This window comes from Echinococcus granulosus, assembly GCF_000524195.1.
Source record: "Echinococcus granulosus chromosome Unknown EG_S00080, whole genome shotgun sequence".
NCBI lineage: Eukaryota > Metazoa > Platyhelminthes > Cestoda > Cyclophyllidea > Taeniidae > Echinococcus > Echinococcus granulosus.
The window spans coordinates 198,356-214,225 of record NW_020170460.1 but is presented as its reverse complement, the minus strand read 5'-3'; the positions used below and the strand labels follow the sequence as shown (position 1 = coordinate 214,225).

At 41.5% G+C, this 15,870-nt stretch overlaps 2 protein-coding genes across 2 annotated transcripts in view; both read right to left on the bottom strand. All coding sequences in view use genetic code 11, as the record gives it.

The window, feature by feature from the left end:
- EGR_07544 (hypothetical protein) overlaps positions 1 to 13,340 on the bottom strand; it is a gene marked incomplete at both ends in the record, with an annotated part of 22,468 nt that extends 9,128 nt beyond the window's left edge. Inside the window, 8 exon segments of the mRNA XM_024496793.1 lie at positions 260 to 535; positions 3,733 to 4,094; positions 7,036 to 7,117; positions 10,648 to 10,746; positions 10,766 to 10,882; positions 12,631 to 12,867; positions 12,930 to 13,235; positions 13,271 to 13,340. Coding sequence (XP_024348798.1) covers positions 260 to 535; positions 3,733 to 4,094; positions 7,036 to 7,117; positions 10,648 to 10,746; positions 10,766 to 10,882; positions 12,631 to 12,867; positions 12,930 to 13,235; positions 13,271 to 13,340 — 1,549 coding nt within the window.
- Positions 13,341 to 14,674: 1,334 nt separating this feature from the next.
- The window catches only part of EGR_07543 (Ankyrin repeat domain-containing protein 49), a gene marked incomplete at both ends in the record, with an annotated part of 1,869 nt that continues 673 nt past the window's right edge, over positions 14,675 to 15,870 (bottom strand). Inside the window, one exon of the mRNA XM_024496792.1 lies at positions 14,675 to 14,919. Coding sequence (XP_024348797.1) covers positions 14,675 to 14,919 — 245 coding nt within the window. The remainder of the gene's footprint in view (positions 14,920 to 15,870) is intronic.

Sequence of the window (15,870 nt, the reverse complement as noted above, 5' to 3'; positions counted from 1 at the left end):
CATTCCACACATTTTTGCCTCAGTGTCGGCTCATTTTTATCCCCATAGGGCAGTAATGATCCAAACTGACAAATAATCACAATTAAGACAGTAATGGCATGTTCTCTGCCATCAGATAAGCTAAAATTTTCTTGTCGTGTCAGATGGCCATCAGCAGCACTGCTTAATAGGAGAACTCACCTTCAAGATAAAGAATGCTGCTCTCTTCGAGCATTAAAACATCCAACTTTAAAAGGTCTACCGTACTCATCTCACTCACGGGTCATGCAACCTCCAGGAGGCGGATCAGGTATCCACTGCCTTCTGTGGTGGTCGCACTGAAGCACCAATCGGTTCTTCAGGGGCTCAAAGTCACTCAAGTGGAGCGAGGTGCTAGTGGCTGCAACAGTGGAGAAAGGAAAGACAAACCGATCGGGCAGACAGCCAATCTCGGCGACGGCCACTGTGGCTCCCGTGGCATCAGTGTGGGTGTGCAGCGCATAGCCCAAATGACCTCCAACCTCTAGGACATCGGGTAGCGGGGGGCAATAGAGCACTAAAGAGTGGAGAGCAAAGCGAAATGAAAGTCAATTGTTATGCTTGAAAAACACTCCTTGGGCCCAGAAAAAATGTCAACTAACAGAGAATCTCTTCGTTGATTATAAGCTTGAAACAATCCCTTTTTGATTTATTTCTTTTCAAAGAATTCTGCCAATATCAAGGCCATTCTCGATTTCATTGAAAATTATTTATGCACCTATTGAGAAGGACCTTTCAATGCAGATTTATGTCACAAGGTCCCGAATGAATCACACCATTCATTATTTGAAAGCTTTTGTTCTTTTTAGGGAGGATTCAATGCATATGCAGGTCAACTTTTGGAAGCTTGAAGGCTCCAATTAAAAGTTTATGTTCATGAAGCTCACCCAATCCGTGGAATTTCATCTGGTGCTGCAATGTTTTGTTATTCAACACCTTAAAGAACTCAAGCCCTTCACTCTTAAGAGGGCTTCGGCTCTGCTTGAGAAAAAGACTCCTCTAATAGGAATTAACGCCCATCACTGCACTGTTTGCCAATTTACTTATTTATTTGATGGGAAAGGCAACTTTTTGAGAAGAAATTCCGGATGTGGGTGTATGCTAGTTGTCACGGCAGTCATTAAGATATAATAATAGTTATTTTTATAGTTGTTCTTTTTTAACTTTCCATAGTGGTGAAATTGGTCTCATATTTTACCGTACTTTTTTATTAACTAGGTACCTGTATGTTGTGAATCCCCGTTTCACACTGTTTTGTTAGTAATCAACGAAGAGAAAACCATAAATTAAAATTTTATGATTTAGTACGACAAAGCGACTTTTGATTGACGTGATGCCACTTCAATGTGCAGAAGTGAGAGTCTTCATTGCACAAAACTTGTGCATTTGGTGTTGTTATTACCACTGGAGGCGGTTTTGTGGCTTTAAAAAACTTCAATCCGGATGTAAGCCAATTATTAGCATATTTAAGAATTTACTTAGTCACAGGTCACTACTCAACGACTCATTCATTTGATTGCTCCAAACAGGATCAAAAAGGACTTTAACCTTCGGCAACTATCTCAGTTCCATGTTTTGCAGAAATACCATTGACAACTAGAGCGGCACTAGCCGCGAACCATCTAGAAAAGTTGGTTACGGAGATGTCTACAGTATTTGCACAAACTTGTCAAATAAATAGACACACGGTACTTCCTCCTCCTCTCTACCATCTGAATAGAACCCAGATAGATAACATGTCTGGTAGGGAGGTGTATATAAGAAACCCCTTTCGTTTGTCAAATAAAATCTGCTTTTAGACCAGAGTTCTTACAGCTAGCAATAGGCATACGAGATGGCCTCCTTGTAGTGCATCACCTAGTCTCCGAGAGTAGGAGGACAGCGCATCCCCCTTTCTCAATACATCTCCTAAACAGGACAAAACTCCAGATCCAGTAGAATTGCCAAGATGCATTAGTGACGCTGGGATCAAAGATCTTCTCAGTTGCATGCAAATTTGTTGACAAGCGTGGCTGGTTTGTGTTGGCCGTCTCGTGAGGTTGACCAAGGGGAGCGTCGGAACGACGCTTAAAAATAAGAAGGGAGGTACGTGATGCCTTGTTAGTTTGTTTAGCCCTGTGTTTGATTAAACGGTCTATTAAGCCTCCACGGTTTGTGTACCTCCTCTGCAGCATGTTAGCAAGTATCCAACTCTTTTGTACGTTGGTAATGCATGAGCCTCCACAGTATTTCGATTTGCTACGAGTTCAGGCACGACTTGACGCGCTGCAGAAGGCGATATGTCTATTAAAATTAAAGAATCGACTTGCTATTATTGGGCCAAATACATAAATAAATCTGTCATGCAGTGGAAAAACCTGAACCATTTAATCTTGGTAGCCTCTATCTGATTGAAAAATAATTCCTTTTCCATATAAGTGGGATACGCTTATTTTCCGTTTGCATTTTTAGGTTTTATTTACTAAATGCCCAATTTGTATCCCTACGCAACAATTGCATACGCAATCGAATGCCATATTAATGATTGATATTGCAATTTAACGCACCAAGCACCGTACTCATTCATTATGTAGGGGTTATCAACTTCCCCCTTTTGGCTGCCTAGTATTCACTGGGTGACTCCAAAGATATTTTAGTAAAAGGGTTTGAAGTCTAACATCAAATATTTTGTTTAGTTCGGATTCTTTCTTTAACATTAAAACATTTCTAAGTAATCCCCTTGACTTTCATTTAAACTGTCTTCGTATTTTGAGAGGTTTGTTCGCACAGTATCTTTATGAAAAGTTTGCTACAATTTACCTATTTAAAGCCCTGATTAAAAAGGAAATTGGGAAAGCTAGCTTTAAAGGCGAAATAAGCTTGTTTGTTTAAATTGATTAACAGGGCTAGAAACTTAGATTGCTTAAATCGATATTTGCATTATCGATCAATAATTTGTGCCAGATGCTTAATGTCTATCACCTCTAGGAACGTGCCCTTGTAATTTATTACGAGAAGTATCATTCGGGGATGCGGATGACTGATGAGACCCGCACTAAATAATTTACACAAAAGAGGTAAAAGTGGCATTTCCTTTCGCTGAGCTCTGTAAGGAGGGTATGTCTCCCTCAGTAGAACAAACACATCTTTGTCAATATGTGTGCTCTTAACAATGGGAGTGAAGATCTCTCTCGTGGGATCATCTTATATGAGCAGATTAAAAAACTAGGAACTGGCATTACCGATGTTGGTGATAAGCAATCCTCCAGACATCTGATCATAAAAGGTAAATTCCTTTTTTGATATCACATGAAATTTATTTAATCAGCAGAGTTACAATTTCTTTCTAAAAAGAAGAAGTCCATATTTATTTGTTTAAAAAGTTCCACTGGATATGCCTTTATAACAAAAGAGGAGTCTAATTTAATCAGATTTACCGAGTTTACCAAGCGGTAGAATGAGTCGTCCAAATCCTCAAAGATAGGCTTTTGATTAGAAGTAGAAATTTTATACTGAATAGTTCAACAATATGGTAATATTTTGCTTGAATTCTTAGGTGCAGAGCCGATTCATTGGACTAAGCATTGGTTCCTCTTGATATCAAGATGCATATTCCCAACCACCTTAATACATTATTTCGGATCTTGTTCACTTATCCCATTATGACACAATTAAAAGTGGTTAACGTTAGATTTGAATGCCCAACAGATGACAAGATATTTGGAAAAAACTCACGTATATACTCAAACAGTAAGCCCTTGACCCATCCGTGACGCATTATTGATGTGGCATTGCCTCCACTCGTATGATCCACCGCGCCTCCTAGCTGCAAATTCACTTCAAAGTCAATGGAGGTGAAGTTGTATGCTGGTCCAAAGACCAGGACTGAAGTGCCAGGGACAGCTGAGGCAAATCCATAGTAGGTTTCGTCCTCATCTTCAACCTTCTCTGGCTGTTGAAGGTATTCATTAGTAATGAGAGCACCCCAGCCATCCGAGCTGGCGTAGGGACAGACCTCGAGACGCAGACGGTGTTGCGTGGCTGTGGTGGTGACATCCATTCGAAGGTAGTCGGAGAGACAGGGAGTACCAACGGATCTAGAAGGGCAGTGAAAGGCTGGAGGAGGCGGAAGGAGACCTCCTTTGGAGACCGGCTTTTGTGGGGAGTAAGAATCTCCTAACGGTACATCAAAATCGTCTTCAGAAGCTGGAATGGAAAAGAAAAAAAATACCGATTTTTAAAAAATGAAATTAGAAGTGCTTCCAGAAAAGGTGTACCATAAATAGGAGCATCATTTAATTCGTTTTGAAACAGAGAGTAATTAATTTGAGAACTGGTTTAACATCGGCGTCATTCCTTCTGTCATTCTGATCTTGTGAAGCTTTCTATCAGCAATTTTACCTCGAGAACTCAGAAATATGTGAAGAAGAAGGATGGGAACTATCACTTTTCGCTGTTCTTGTACAGCTGCACCATTCAAACGTATTGCTGTTGAGCGTGTTTTTGGTGTACAACTACGGATAGAGCCTTCTATACAAGTTCCACGACTCATTTTCATGCGTTGTTCTAAGCATGCACCAACATTGTGACCTTTCAAATTGATTGACAATATCATGATCGACCCACTGTGGGTAAGAGACTCGCCTCTCACTTACTACCGCTACAATTTAACCTCTTGGGAGAAGATCAAGTACCTAAATTCATGATCTTTTGATGTATGAACCTCCCCAAACTTCAGTCATATGCCACCTGCGTTGTTCCAGGATCCCAACACCACAAACAAAACTGTTTATTAACCACTTTGTACCGTCCAACCTATTATAAGGTAACTAGGGTGTTAAAGCAGCAGTTCTGAACCGCCACCGCATTAATTTGACCCTAAAAGAGCCACTGAATCATAAATGCCAGTCATTTAAATTTGAATGACTAGCCGAAGTGATGGGTACTTTCAACGTAAACAGGCACGTACACCTCCGCATCAACAACGTGCAGTGGGCCGTCGATCTTTTAAAAGTGTGGGCTTTTTAAGGGGAAAGTGATGCACAGGGAGTCGCAAAGTACTCCTCACTTTCCTAATTTAGAAGTGTGCTTTTGTTTGATGTTCTCAGTTTGACAGTCAGACAAAGGGTTTTGTTTTTAAAAGTGCTCTTTGCTGCAAAGGGCAAAAATGGATACTGGGAGTTAACAAGGGGAATGAGCTGGAACATTACGTTTATACGCATTCCGGAGACCGTTTCTATCAAATTTGGACGGAGTAGACGGCTCCTGATTCCTTTTCATCTCACTTAATCAAATTTTATCATCCAAAGGAATGTACAATGATAATTTCACGGAAATGGGGTTAGCTTTAGCTCTAATTTCGCTAATATAGCCGAAGCTTTTAAAAAAAATGAATGATTGATACTATTAAACGTCAACTTTAGCAAAAATTGACAATATCGCTTCCTGGATCTGTACCTTCCAAGACCTCTCCAACGCAAAAATGTTCTTTACTCGCTCTGCCGATTTTGTACGCGGGAGCTTAGCAGTCACTCAATCGGTTGAAGTGATCACTTCGTAAACAAACAGTTTTAGGCAAATTTTTTTAAGTCTAACGAAGAGAATAGAAAAAGCTGTTGCCTCGAAAATCACCGATCCACCTGCCCATCACCCTTGTTGCGGCTCGAAGTGGTGTAGGCTACCAATAAAGCTGTGAATGATGAAAGGCGCTTCATAATTTGATTAAAAGTGGAAAAAAACAACCTCTTTCCAATAATTTAGTGCTAACTTTACATAGAATTGCCTTTTTAAGAAATCACAAGGAAGATTTCGGATTCCTGCTTTGAAAGTAGTGGTATCGTGATTTAAACCATCAATTTTTTTTCTCCAAAAAGGGATACTAAACACCCTTCTAGATTTGAGTAGTTGGACACGGTCAAACAAAACCCAACATCTATCTGAGCTGCGGTTCGGGTGGTAAAGAAGGACTGAGCTCATGTGTGACGCATTCAAAGCACCTTAAAAGGAAGAGACCATTCAATCCAGCAGCATAGTTTTAGCCATCAACATGGGTGAGGGAGGAGAAAAAGGTGAGCCATTGCAGACTACCCATTGTAATTTGAGTGGGTGGGGGAAAAAAAGGAGAGGAGGGATTACGGCGAGGGGGGGGCAGGGTTAATTTACCGCGGATTGAGAATTAATGGCGCGTAGAGATAGGCAAGGTAGGGGAACCGGTAATTGTGATCAGGGAACAATAGGAAACAAAGGGCAAAATAGTTGAATTCTGCAGTGACCACTAGGAATTCATTTTAGGTCTGTTTTCAAATAAATAGGAAAACTCGACCCGATTTTGTGCCGTTTTATCACATAAGCAGTTCATCATGGCTTCAGAGAGAAGTTACGTCTTGATGGACGGTGGTGAAACTTCAAATACGCCACGCGCCACGTGAAGCACTATATCCATGGATGGGAAGATAAGACTGATGGATAAATGGATGGATGGAAGGCTAGACAAGTTGATAGATGCGCAGATAGGTAGCTAGGTGAGTAGATTGAAGAACGGCAAGATAAGTAGATAGAGATGGATAGGTAGGTAGATAAACAATGGACAGGCGGATGCGTTCCACGGCACTAGGAGCCAGGCGAGCGAACTCCCGAAGGGAAGTCGCTTACTCACAAATATGCTTCCTATGGTTATGTCTCTAATTTGTACGATGGTAGAATGACCTAGACAAAGTGGAATATTTGTCAACAGAAAACTGTTGATTAGTCAAATTTAGTGTCACACTCACTATTTCATAAAACCTTACCAATTTGCGCCTAGATCAGTCCAAGCCGACTCTTCGACGCGGCTTACAAACTGGACGCAACACAAAATGCGTGGTTATCATTAAGTATGAGTCTTTACCCCGTCATAAAAGAATCACCGAACTGCCTTCGTTTTTGCTACAAAGACTTGCGGTGGCAGAAGCAGGAGATTGACCACAAAAAGTGCAGAGAAAGCCGCTTTAAAAGAAAGGAGGCATGATGCTCAATTACTGCAGCCTTCCCACCCCCTACCTCAAACCGAGACACTTGTAGCCCCAGACACCTTTATTACAAGACATCCAGCCCCCCTTGCGCTCTCCACGTCGTCGTTTAACTAAGTGAAACCAACACCTTCCACTAAGTAGTACGCTTTCCCTCCAATGATTATGATGAATGGGTAAAACGACAAAAAAACACCACTTTCTTAATCATGCGCTTGTTTTCCGGATGATTACGCACTGGCTTACTCTACGGCATTGTTTTACATTTTTGTTTTGAAACCCATTAATTCACTGTCTCATCTCAGCATAAAGAGTCATCCAAATTTGGCAGGAAATATCTTCGTAAATTTACATGCGCATTTTCATCGTACGATGCCTGAAATCGACGTTTTTTTAGGCAACTGAGAAAGAGTGGTGCACATTTCTGACGAAATATACCCAGAACTATATCAAAACATTGTACTTTGAAACGGTAAAAAGTGAGGACAAAGAAGCTGTTATTTTTATGCAAAGATCATATTCAATTTGATTTCGCTCAACCATATTTTTTTCTTTTCAAGGCGATCTCGGTGACACGAGAAAGAGCAGAGGGTTTAAGAGGTTATCGAGTTTTCGGGGGAAGATGGGGATTGTGGTGCACTGCCAACTCCCACCCTCCCCTCCCCTCCCCACCAATTCGACTCACATGCTTCAGTAAACAGTGTGGAGGTACACAAAACAGACCCCTCTATTATGATTTCAGTGGTGCTTTGCTTACACTAATTGCGGCTTTGGGTAGAGGAGGCACCTACTTTGCGCCCTTTTATGAGTGTGAGAATGGCGTTTGTTGATTTCAAGATGAGAGACACTTTGAGGAAAATCGACCCTGCAATCAACACTTTATTGCTCAAATGTCACACAAATTGTTGCTAATTGCTTTGTTTAATTCAACTGTTCTCGAAAACAAGAAAAATGCAATTATTACAGACCGCAAATTCAATCAATTTGTTGGTGAAGAGAATGTGTCTCACATTTGTGACGCCAAGTTCTGCCTAGAAAATGGGAGCATACCATGTGTGTGTGTGTGTGACACTAGCACAGAGTGATACTCCACCTAGAGGTCTCAAAATACTTGAACGTAACAATCACTATATGGTGCAAGTGAGTGGGTCTATTAGTGACCCTCCGTGAATCGACTTCCACAACAACTGGTATGGAGCATCGTCCAGGTTACTATCTTCTTAGCTAGCCTTCCAGTTCAATTACGTGTTGATAATAGACCGACTTCCAGATTGGTAATATCAAATGACATCTTTGAAGATGACTCGAGGACCAAAGTCAACCTCATAGAAAGAGTAGAGTAAGCTTCACCTATGCGCCGAAGAAGAGTTGCCTAAGCGGGCCAACTGTACAGCTGGATGCATGAAAGCACACAAAAAAGGTTGACTTGGCATCAGAGCTAACGTAGTGGTTCAAATAAACCACACAAATACCTGTTTGTACTTTTTTTCACACTATTATACAACGAGATCAGGCACTAGCTCAGACAGAGAGCTTGACAATGGAATAAAAAAGTAGGATGGAATCAGGTCAGACTTTCAAGAAACGAAATCGGTGCTGCATTTATGCAGATATTTCTGCTAGCATTGACAATGTACTCGCTGCTGAACAACTTTCATTGCTAAACCATACCTCCAAAAAGAGGACTGTCCAATGTATATTACTAAAAATGTTATAAACATAAAACTTATTTAATCGCGTAAGGTGCCGGAACTTGGAAGTTTTCCAGTTTGACGAGGATCGGTGCAGAAGAGTCAGCAGTGGAAATGGCGAGGAGGGCACTCAGTCCAAAAAGAAATCAAGATCATGTCACAGAATGACATTTGTTTTTAATTGTGTGAACCTTAGCACTTGTTGAGCCTATATGTCGGTGGTATATATACCCCTACACGTCAATTAGTGACGCTACTTCCAGACTTGTGCACCTTTTGATGCCTATGGGGCTGACGCGGGTGTCATGAATTACCATCGTAAGTTGTCATTTTAGAATTTTGGCTATTTAGGTAATTGGTGTTTAAGAGAGTACCCCGGGAGCATTGATGTGTGGGAAACTTTCAAGTCAAGTGGGGACCTACAATTCTACGCGTGGTACAAAAGGAGTGGTAACAAGTCCTCCCCTCCCTATTACTAATGGCTGAACCACACGTCGCGCGTGACCCGGTCAGATCCAGATTACATTAGTTGCAGTAGCAAACAGTACGTAAATATGCTTCTGACAATCCGTAGCGGGCGTCAAAGCTTCTTTTGAACCAAAACCGCCGAAAATCTAATCCCGTCTGAAGAAGACTTCAAACGGTGTGATAAGGTGATGGGAAGCCGACCAACCGCAGTGGGACATTTGAAGGCCGTAAACGCTGCACTGATGACCATAGACTCATCAACGATAACCTCACCCGTGTTGGTTCCCAGCCTCGGCAAGCATTCCAGAAAATACTCAGCCATTGTAAGGAATGCCAAATCTTAGGTCTCCGGTCAATGTATGAATTAACACGGAGTCACATGAGAGACGAATCCTTCTGTGGAAATGGTGAATACAATCGGTCCTGGATACGAAAGGCCAAGCTTTCTAAATAGTGATTCAACGTTAGGAAAAAAGTTTCATTGTTCTGGATCAAAAAGTTGCGATTTGATTAAAACTCCTCCTAAGACACTCTTCTCTCGACCAAAATCACTGCAGTAGTACCCTTGAACCCTTAAAAAGGCGCAATCCTCTACTCCTCGAGACATAATTCCTTTTCCAGTAAAGCACAAGAATGTTGTTGCAGGCCCGTTAGTTTACCTAAACTTTTTCGCTTCCTTCTGTTTCAGACCAGTCAAGCGTGAAAGTGAAAGTGTCAATGTGACATAATAAAGATTCATTAGTGGAATTAAAACATTACTTGACCCAACATGTGATACGGATTCTGGCGTTTGGAGCGGATTAAAGAAGACGTGAAGGCAAGAGACCGGGGTTAGTAGGTCTGATGCTGGTAAGGAAGGTGCTAAGGTGTTTGTGTGAAAGATTGTGTCACTAATTACCAAGCAAAATCGTTTCCAAATATATCACAGCAAAGGTAATCTACTCCTGTACCCTTCTAAGTCCATCAACAATTATGCCGTCAATGGATTGAGTTTTTAAAAAACCACTGTTAAACCATTTATTTACTTGAAAGTCAATTGATTCATTAGAAAAGAGAACATAAAACACAGCTGAAACTTCTGCATTTGTGTGACTAAAGTACCGGAGTTGAGCAACTTGCAATTAGGTTTCACCTCAAATAAGTTTGAAATCAATCTCTATGTAGATCTAGGCAAAAAATTCAAATGCAGATTAAAGTGAAATGCTAAAAATTCAGTACGTAAAAAATGTAGGCAACTACCCACCCTTCTCCAACGGAAATGAATCAACGGCACTCCTAATTTTGCCATAAATCAGAGATCAGTCACACACTCAAAATAAACATCTAATTAGTTAACTTATTGTGGTTTTGCAATTAAGATTAGTATATGTAAAGAATTGCATTAATTACACTCAAAAATTTGATGAGTTTCTTAGCAAGATAAGCTCAAATTTCACATCAACTTCTTGTTTGAATGAATCAACGCTTTCATTGACCGCGCTTACTGGCGCGAAGGAGGAGAAGGGAGGGAAGGAGACGACACGATAGTTGCTTTCGCCTTGCACTTGGCGGTCGATAATTATCGATTGGGTTTTCTCTTACAACTGTTTCACACCATCATACGCGTGCTTCGTGCGACTGTTGATTGCGCGTCTTCGTGGATGGAGATTGAAAAAATGCACCGGTTTTTGGGGTCGAGTTTCTCTTCTACGTGAGCAAACCGATACCGATGTGTGTGTGCTGAGAAAAAGGCGAAGAAAATGATGGTCGCTCCTGTTGTTCTTCCAAACTGGATTGCGGGTGTGTTGGTGAGTGCACTCGGCTGTGTGTGTGTGTGTGTGTGTGTGTGTGTGTGCAAACTGCTCGATTCACAAGTTCCTGTCCTCAAAATAGGCTCACCAGTCTTGCGCACATCACACTTTTTCACTCATTTATGTTAAAAAGAGAAATCTCGTCTCACGTTTGTAGTCTGCTCTCAATTCTCACCGCTACTTCTGAAATTACATTTCGTGGCTTAGTGAATTGAAATTCAGCGTAAAAAACGAGTACCTCTTCCTAAGCATGTATCACAGCACTGTTGACAAGGTGATCAAACTACAAATGGTGCTATAAATTACCTTCCTCAGGGAAGAGGTGCCTCAAGGTACGTTCTCTTAAAGATAAATTGCCGATCTTTAGCTACAATATATGATGTTTACTCCACAGAAGAGTTGGAAAAGTCAAACTTTATTGATAGGGCGTGCAACGCAATCCCCAATCTCAGGCAAATAAGTAAATTACTCGTGAGAAAACCAGATGAATTTCGTCGACGTGTTGCAATGACTTGACGTCGCCATGAATCAGTGCTACCGATACCCTCTGATTCTTAAATGAACCTCCTTTTTTGAGTAAAGGCTTCACTTTCTCTAGTTTTGAATAGAAATCACTACTTAACCCGAACGTGAGAATACCAGTACCATTCAGGTCGAGTGATTCATTCTAAATGGGCTTGAATTTAAGGTCTCCTTTCCATGAGAAGTCTGGAGTCTCCTCCAAATTCGAGGTTTATGGCTTCAAGAAGTGGCATCACGTTTGTTGATTCCCACAAATGTGAGTTTAGTAAAATCTAGGGCCACTGAAATGGGACATTTCAGTCAATCTATGATAAAACCCTTAACCTGGTATGGGAAGTCTCGAGGGCAGATCAACTACCACGTTCAGGCACCTTATTGTTCCGATATGACACCATATGTCAGTGATTGGTTTGATTGGTTCAACTACTATTCACAATACCTTCAAACTCAACTGACCTGCGTGAGACAAGATCTGATGTCAACAATGCATTGTGTGGAATGTGTAGTCTTGGTTGCGGAAATTGGGACGTCACACATAGGGGACACAGGTTGGTGACAATAAAAATGGGATCTTACAAAAAGTCTACCAAAAGACTTGTTTGTATGAAATGCATATGAAAGCCAAAAGTGACTGTTTATGTTTAAAGAGAGACCCACATGACGAGTTGGAAGGAGGCTAATGCTTAAGACGTCAACCCCTTGAAGAAATTACTGCGTTTTGTTGTTACTGAATTGGTATGTGTGTGCGCGTGCTGATTGCACAATGTGCTCTTGGCAGGTAAAATTACATGCGCGCACACATCTGAGGCGACTTTTGAATGACAGTTAAAATCATGATGTAGGAGGAATGAATCATGCAATTACATTCCAATGGCAATTTTGCCACAGTAAAGCCAAGTTTCAGTTTCATATCAAAATCGGACGCCAGATTTTTCACTTTAGTGGAAAATGAACTGCTTAAAAGTAGAGCATCTAGGCGCCGTTAATTACAAACCCTTATTGATTAGGATTTAAAAGCATTGAACCAGATTTGTTATTAATGCACGAAGCTGGACTGCACTGCATAGCATCCTGACCTCAATAATTGTATTCCCACACACATTACAAAGCTCAGGATCAACTCATTCCGCAGAAATAGACGGCATAAGAACTTACTGCTCAGAGGTCTATAGAGTTCACCAATGTCCCTGAGTTTGATAACTATCCCAAGACCCCCTTGGGGAGCTGGAATTGAAATGACACTGGGTAAATTCCACTGAGTACAATACTCCTCCGATAAGTCCGTCTTCCATTCTGGAGTCTTGACCGATAATTGATAGTCGTGTGTAGCTAGAAAACCACCAACGTGATCTGCATCCAAGCTCCTGACATCCTGTATCGATGATAACAGAGCTGAAAAGCAGAATACGAAAATTAGATTTAATGAAAGTGACGCAGAGTATTAAAGCACTTACTTGAGATAATACACAGATATTGCACAAACAGACGAGGAGCTGTAAGTTCAACGACACCCGCACATTTGTATCTCAGCGACTTCGATGAAAGATCGTGCGAATATTGAACTTTGGATTGACAGAAATGATGACCCGTACATATAGCTGAGACAAAATATGTAGAATCCACCCAACATTCAGCAGTTGATTGTGCACTACATTTGTCGCTTGTGCCGAAGACGCCAAATGCAGCAAAATTAACAAGAATGAAACTGTCCTCGCTGCAGCCTATTGACAAAGTCTCGCCATAGCACGTTGTTATTGACTCTAACGCATGTATAACTAAAATATCTGAACAGTACCAGCATGAACAAGTTGAGATAATAACAAAAGGCTCTGAATGAATATTAAAGGAGCTACATGCCTGCGCATACTTAAAACCTCGTTAAATTATTACAGTCCATCCCAAGGTCAAATTCGTAAGTGTGCTCAAGTGTTACGAATTGTTGCAAGAACTAAAACAAAGCTTCGCAAAGCCACCAAATTGCGATAGTATTACTGACTTAAAAAGACAATTAAATTTTTACAGCAAAAACAAAGGCCTAATCATAATGAGTTTGCTTTGAACGCAAGCAGCATTTTAACACAACGAATTTAAGCCTACTACTTCTGCGCTCTATGCTACAAGGTTTCCTAAAAAATTGTTTGCAATTTTTTAAAAGAGCATTTGTTTTGTGGCTTTTTGGTTTCCTAGAAGAGCTTTGGATCAGTGGTATATTTGCCTAAGCAAAATATTCTTTAATTTCTTGGCATAGGCTTCATCAGAAGCTCCATATTCTGGATGCACCCTTTTTCATTTTGCCAGATTTTATTACATTTGCTATTTTTGATAATTATTAGGAGAACGGTGTACCATACGCCTTTTTAAAGTGCGCTAATTCTGATTCGAACATTTCCATTGGACCATTCTTGGTGCCAAGCGTTTTACCATGGCAGGCAAGATTATACCTTACGTGAGTGGTTTCCTAAGCCTTCTTCGTTGGATTTTTCATCTCGGATATATGCCCTTTGTGATCTATATGGGAATGACAAATGAAGGCTTTCCGCTGGAGCAACCTATCTCCCTTATGAGTGTTCTCTTGCCTTTCGCAGTTCCTCAATAGATCATTTACTCTCTTTAAGTTCTCTTTTTTACAGTGGAGGTTTTTTATCTCTCGAGCATTCCTATTGTGTCTTAGGCTAGTTATTTTTGTACTGGTTGCTTGTCGTTCTTCATATTAATTAAGTGGGGGCACTTAATTGTTCGCTCTCCTGTTCTATTTCCTCTTATGTTTCAAGACTCTATTGGTATTTCTGTTCGGCTATTGCACCTGGGATTCCTACTATTTCAATCGAAATCATACCCTGAGGACTCCCTGCACGTTACCAGCCATGTCGCTCTGTCTGTTATCTCGTTGCAAACTTTGGTCCCGCATTGGTGTCGGTTATTTCCCCTACTGAGTTCCGTTCCTAAACCGATCGTAATTCTTAACACGCTAGAAACCTCCTGTCAGATTCCTTCCTGAGCTCTCGCTATTTCGACTTCAAATGCCCCGAGCTGGAACAACGCAGTTTTATTTAAGTTCCGTCTGACCTTTCAGGAAGGCAATTTGTGTAATACCTTTCCACCGCAAAGAAAACAAAGTAAATAGGTTTTTGAGATAGTGTAGATTAGAATAGCCGATATTTGACGCACATAGGAGTGGGGTTTGTCAACAGTCACGCATTCAGCCCTTACCGGCCGTCCCGAGGCTTGTGGCCTCAGGACTGAATGAGTTCAGCAGGAATGTTCCTATGGAGCTACTACGTACAAGCAATTCCGCGGGCGTGTCTCCGGACGCGTTTCGATACTTCCAAACCTTTTCAAATTTCTCTGGGTCAGCGGAGAGTTGTGCAAGGAGGTATATTAAAGTCTCTGCTGTCTGGTTGTTGGCCAAGGTGAGGTGCAGGACGGTCTGTCCACTGCTTGTTACTGTCAACAAAATTAGGGGATTGATTGGGATGTGAAAGTCGCTGTTCAGTCATTTAGCTACCAGAACAAGTTCCACGGGCGTTCACCAATTATATTGAACGGAACGAGACTTCCGTGGATTGGAGACAGCTTGCTGAGCCAACGAAGGATAAGACACATGGAAAATCTGTGATCGTAAGGATCGCCACGGTGACTGCTGATAATTAACTTGCTGGAGAATTTAAGCCAGCACGTATTCTTCTAGGGCCCCACTAAGGGGGGTACTCGAGATTGGGTCCCTGCCTCTACCCAAGAGGCGCGGGCATCATGAATGGTGTTTTTTTCTCAAACAGGTGCAGTCTTTGTCTTCGTCAACAACTTATAGCACTAATCGAATTAGGGGACTTGAAACAAAAAAAATTGGTAGGTAGCAAGGTATAGGAGTGTGCCCGGGAGATGCAACTGGTAGAGCCCGCAGGAACCTTACAAAAGTGAACTTTGACAATATATTTCCGGATCTGGTCCCATGATATTGTAGAAGTAGGTTAATCATCTTCAGGCTGACAGAAGCGCTGACGGTCGGTAGGAGAATTCGTACACGATCTTAAAGAGCGATCAGCTACTGGTGGACTGATTAATGCAAGCTTTTTTCCTAAAACTACGATGGGGTGTAGAGCCATCTAAAGATGAAACTGGTAATGGATGGTGGGTCTCGTGGTTAGCCTCTTGGCAGTACCTGCAACAGGCCCTTTTTCATCGGTGGGAGGTAAAGTGCAGACGTACTTTGAAGTAGCGGCAACGAGAACGGGACTGTTGAAAAATGGATGTAAGTTAGTAATGCCAATTCAACCAGCGTGAATCACGCAGCCTACGAGAGGCGGCCCCAGTTATTCCTTGGGCGGCGCACAAGGCATGAGATCACATTCAGGAGAAATCGTAGCTCAAAATCCAGGGAGGCTGACTCTGTTGAGT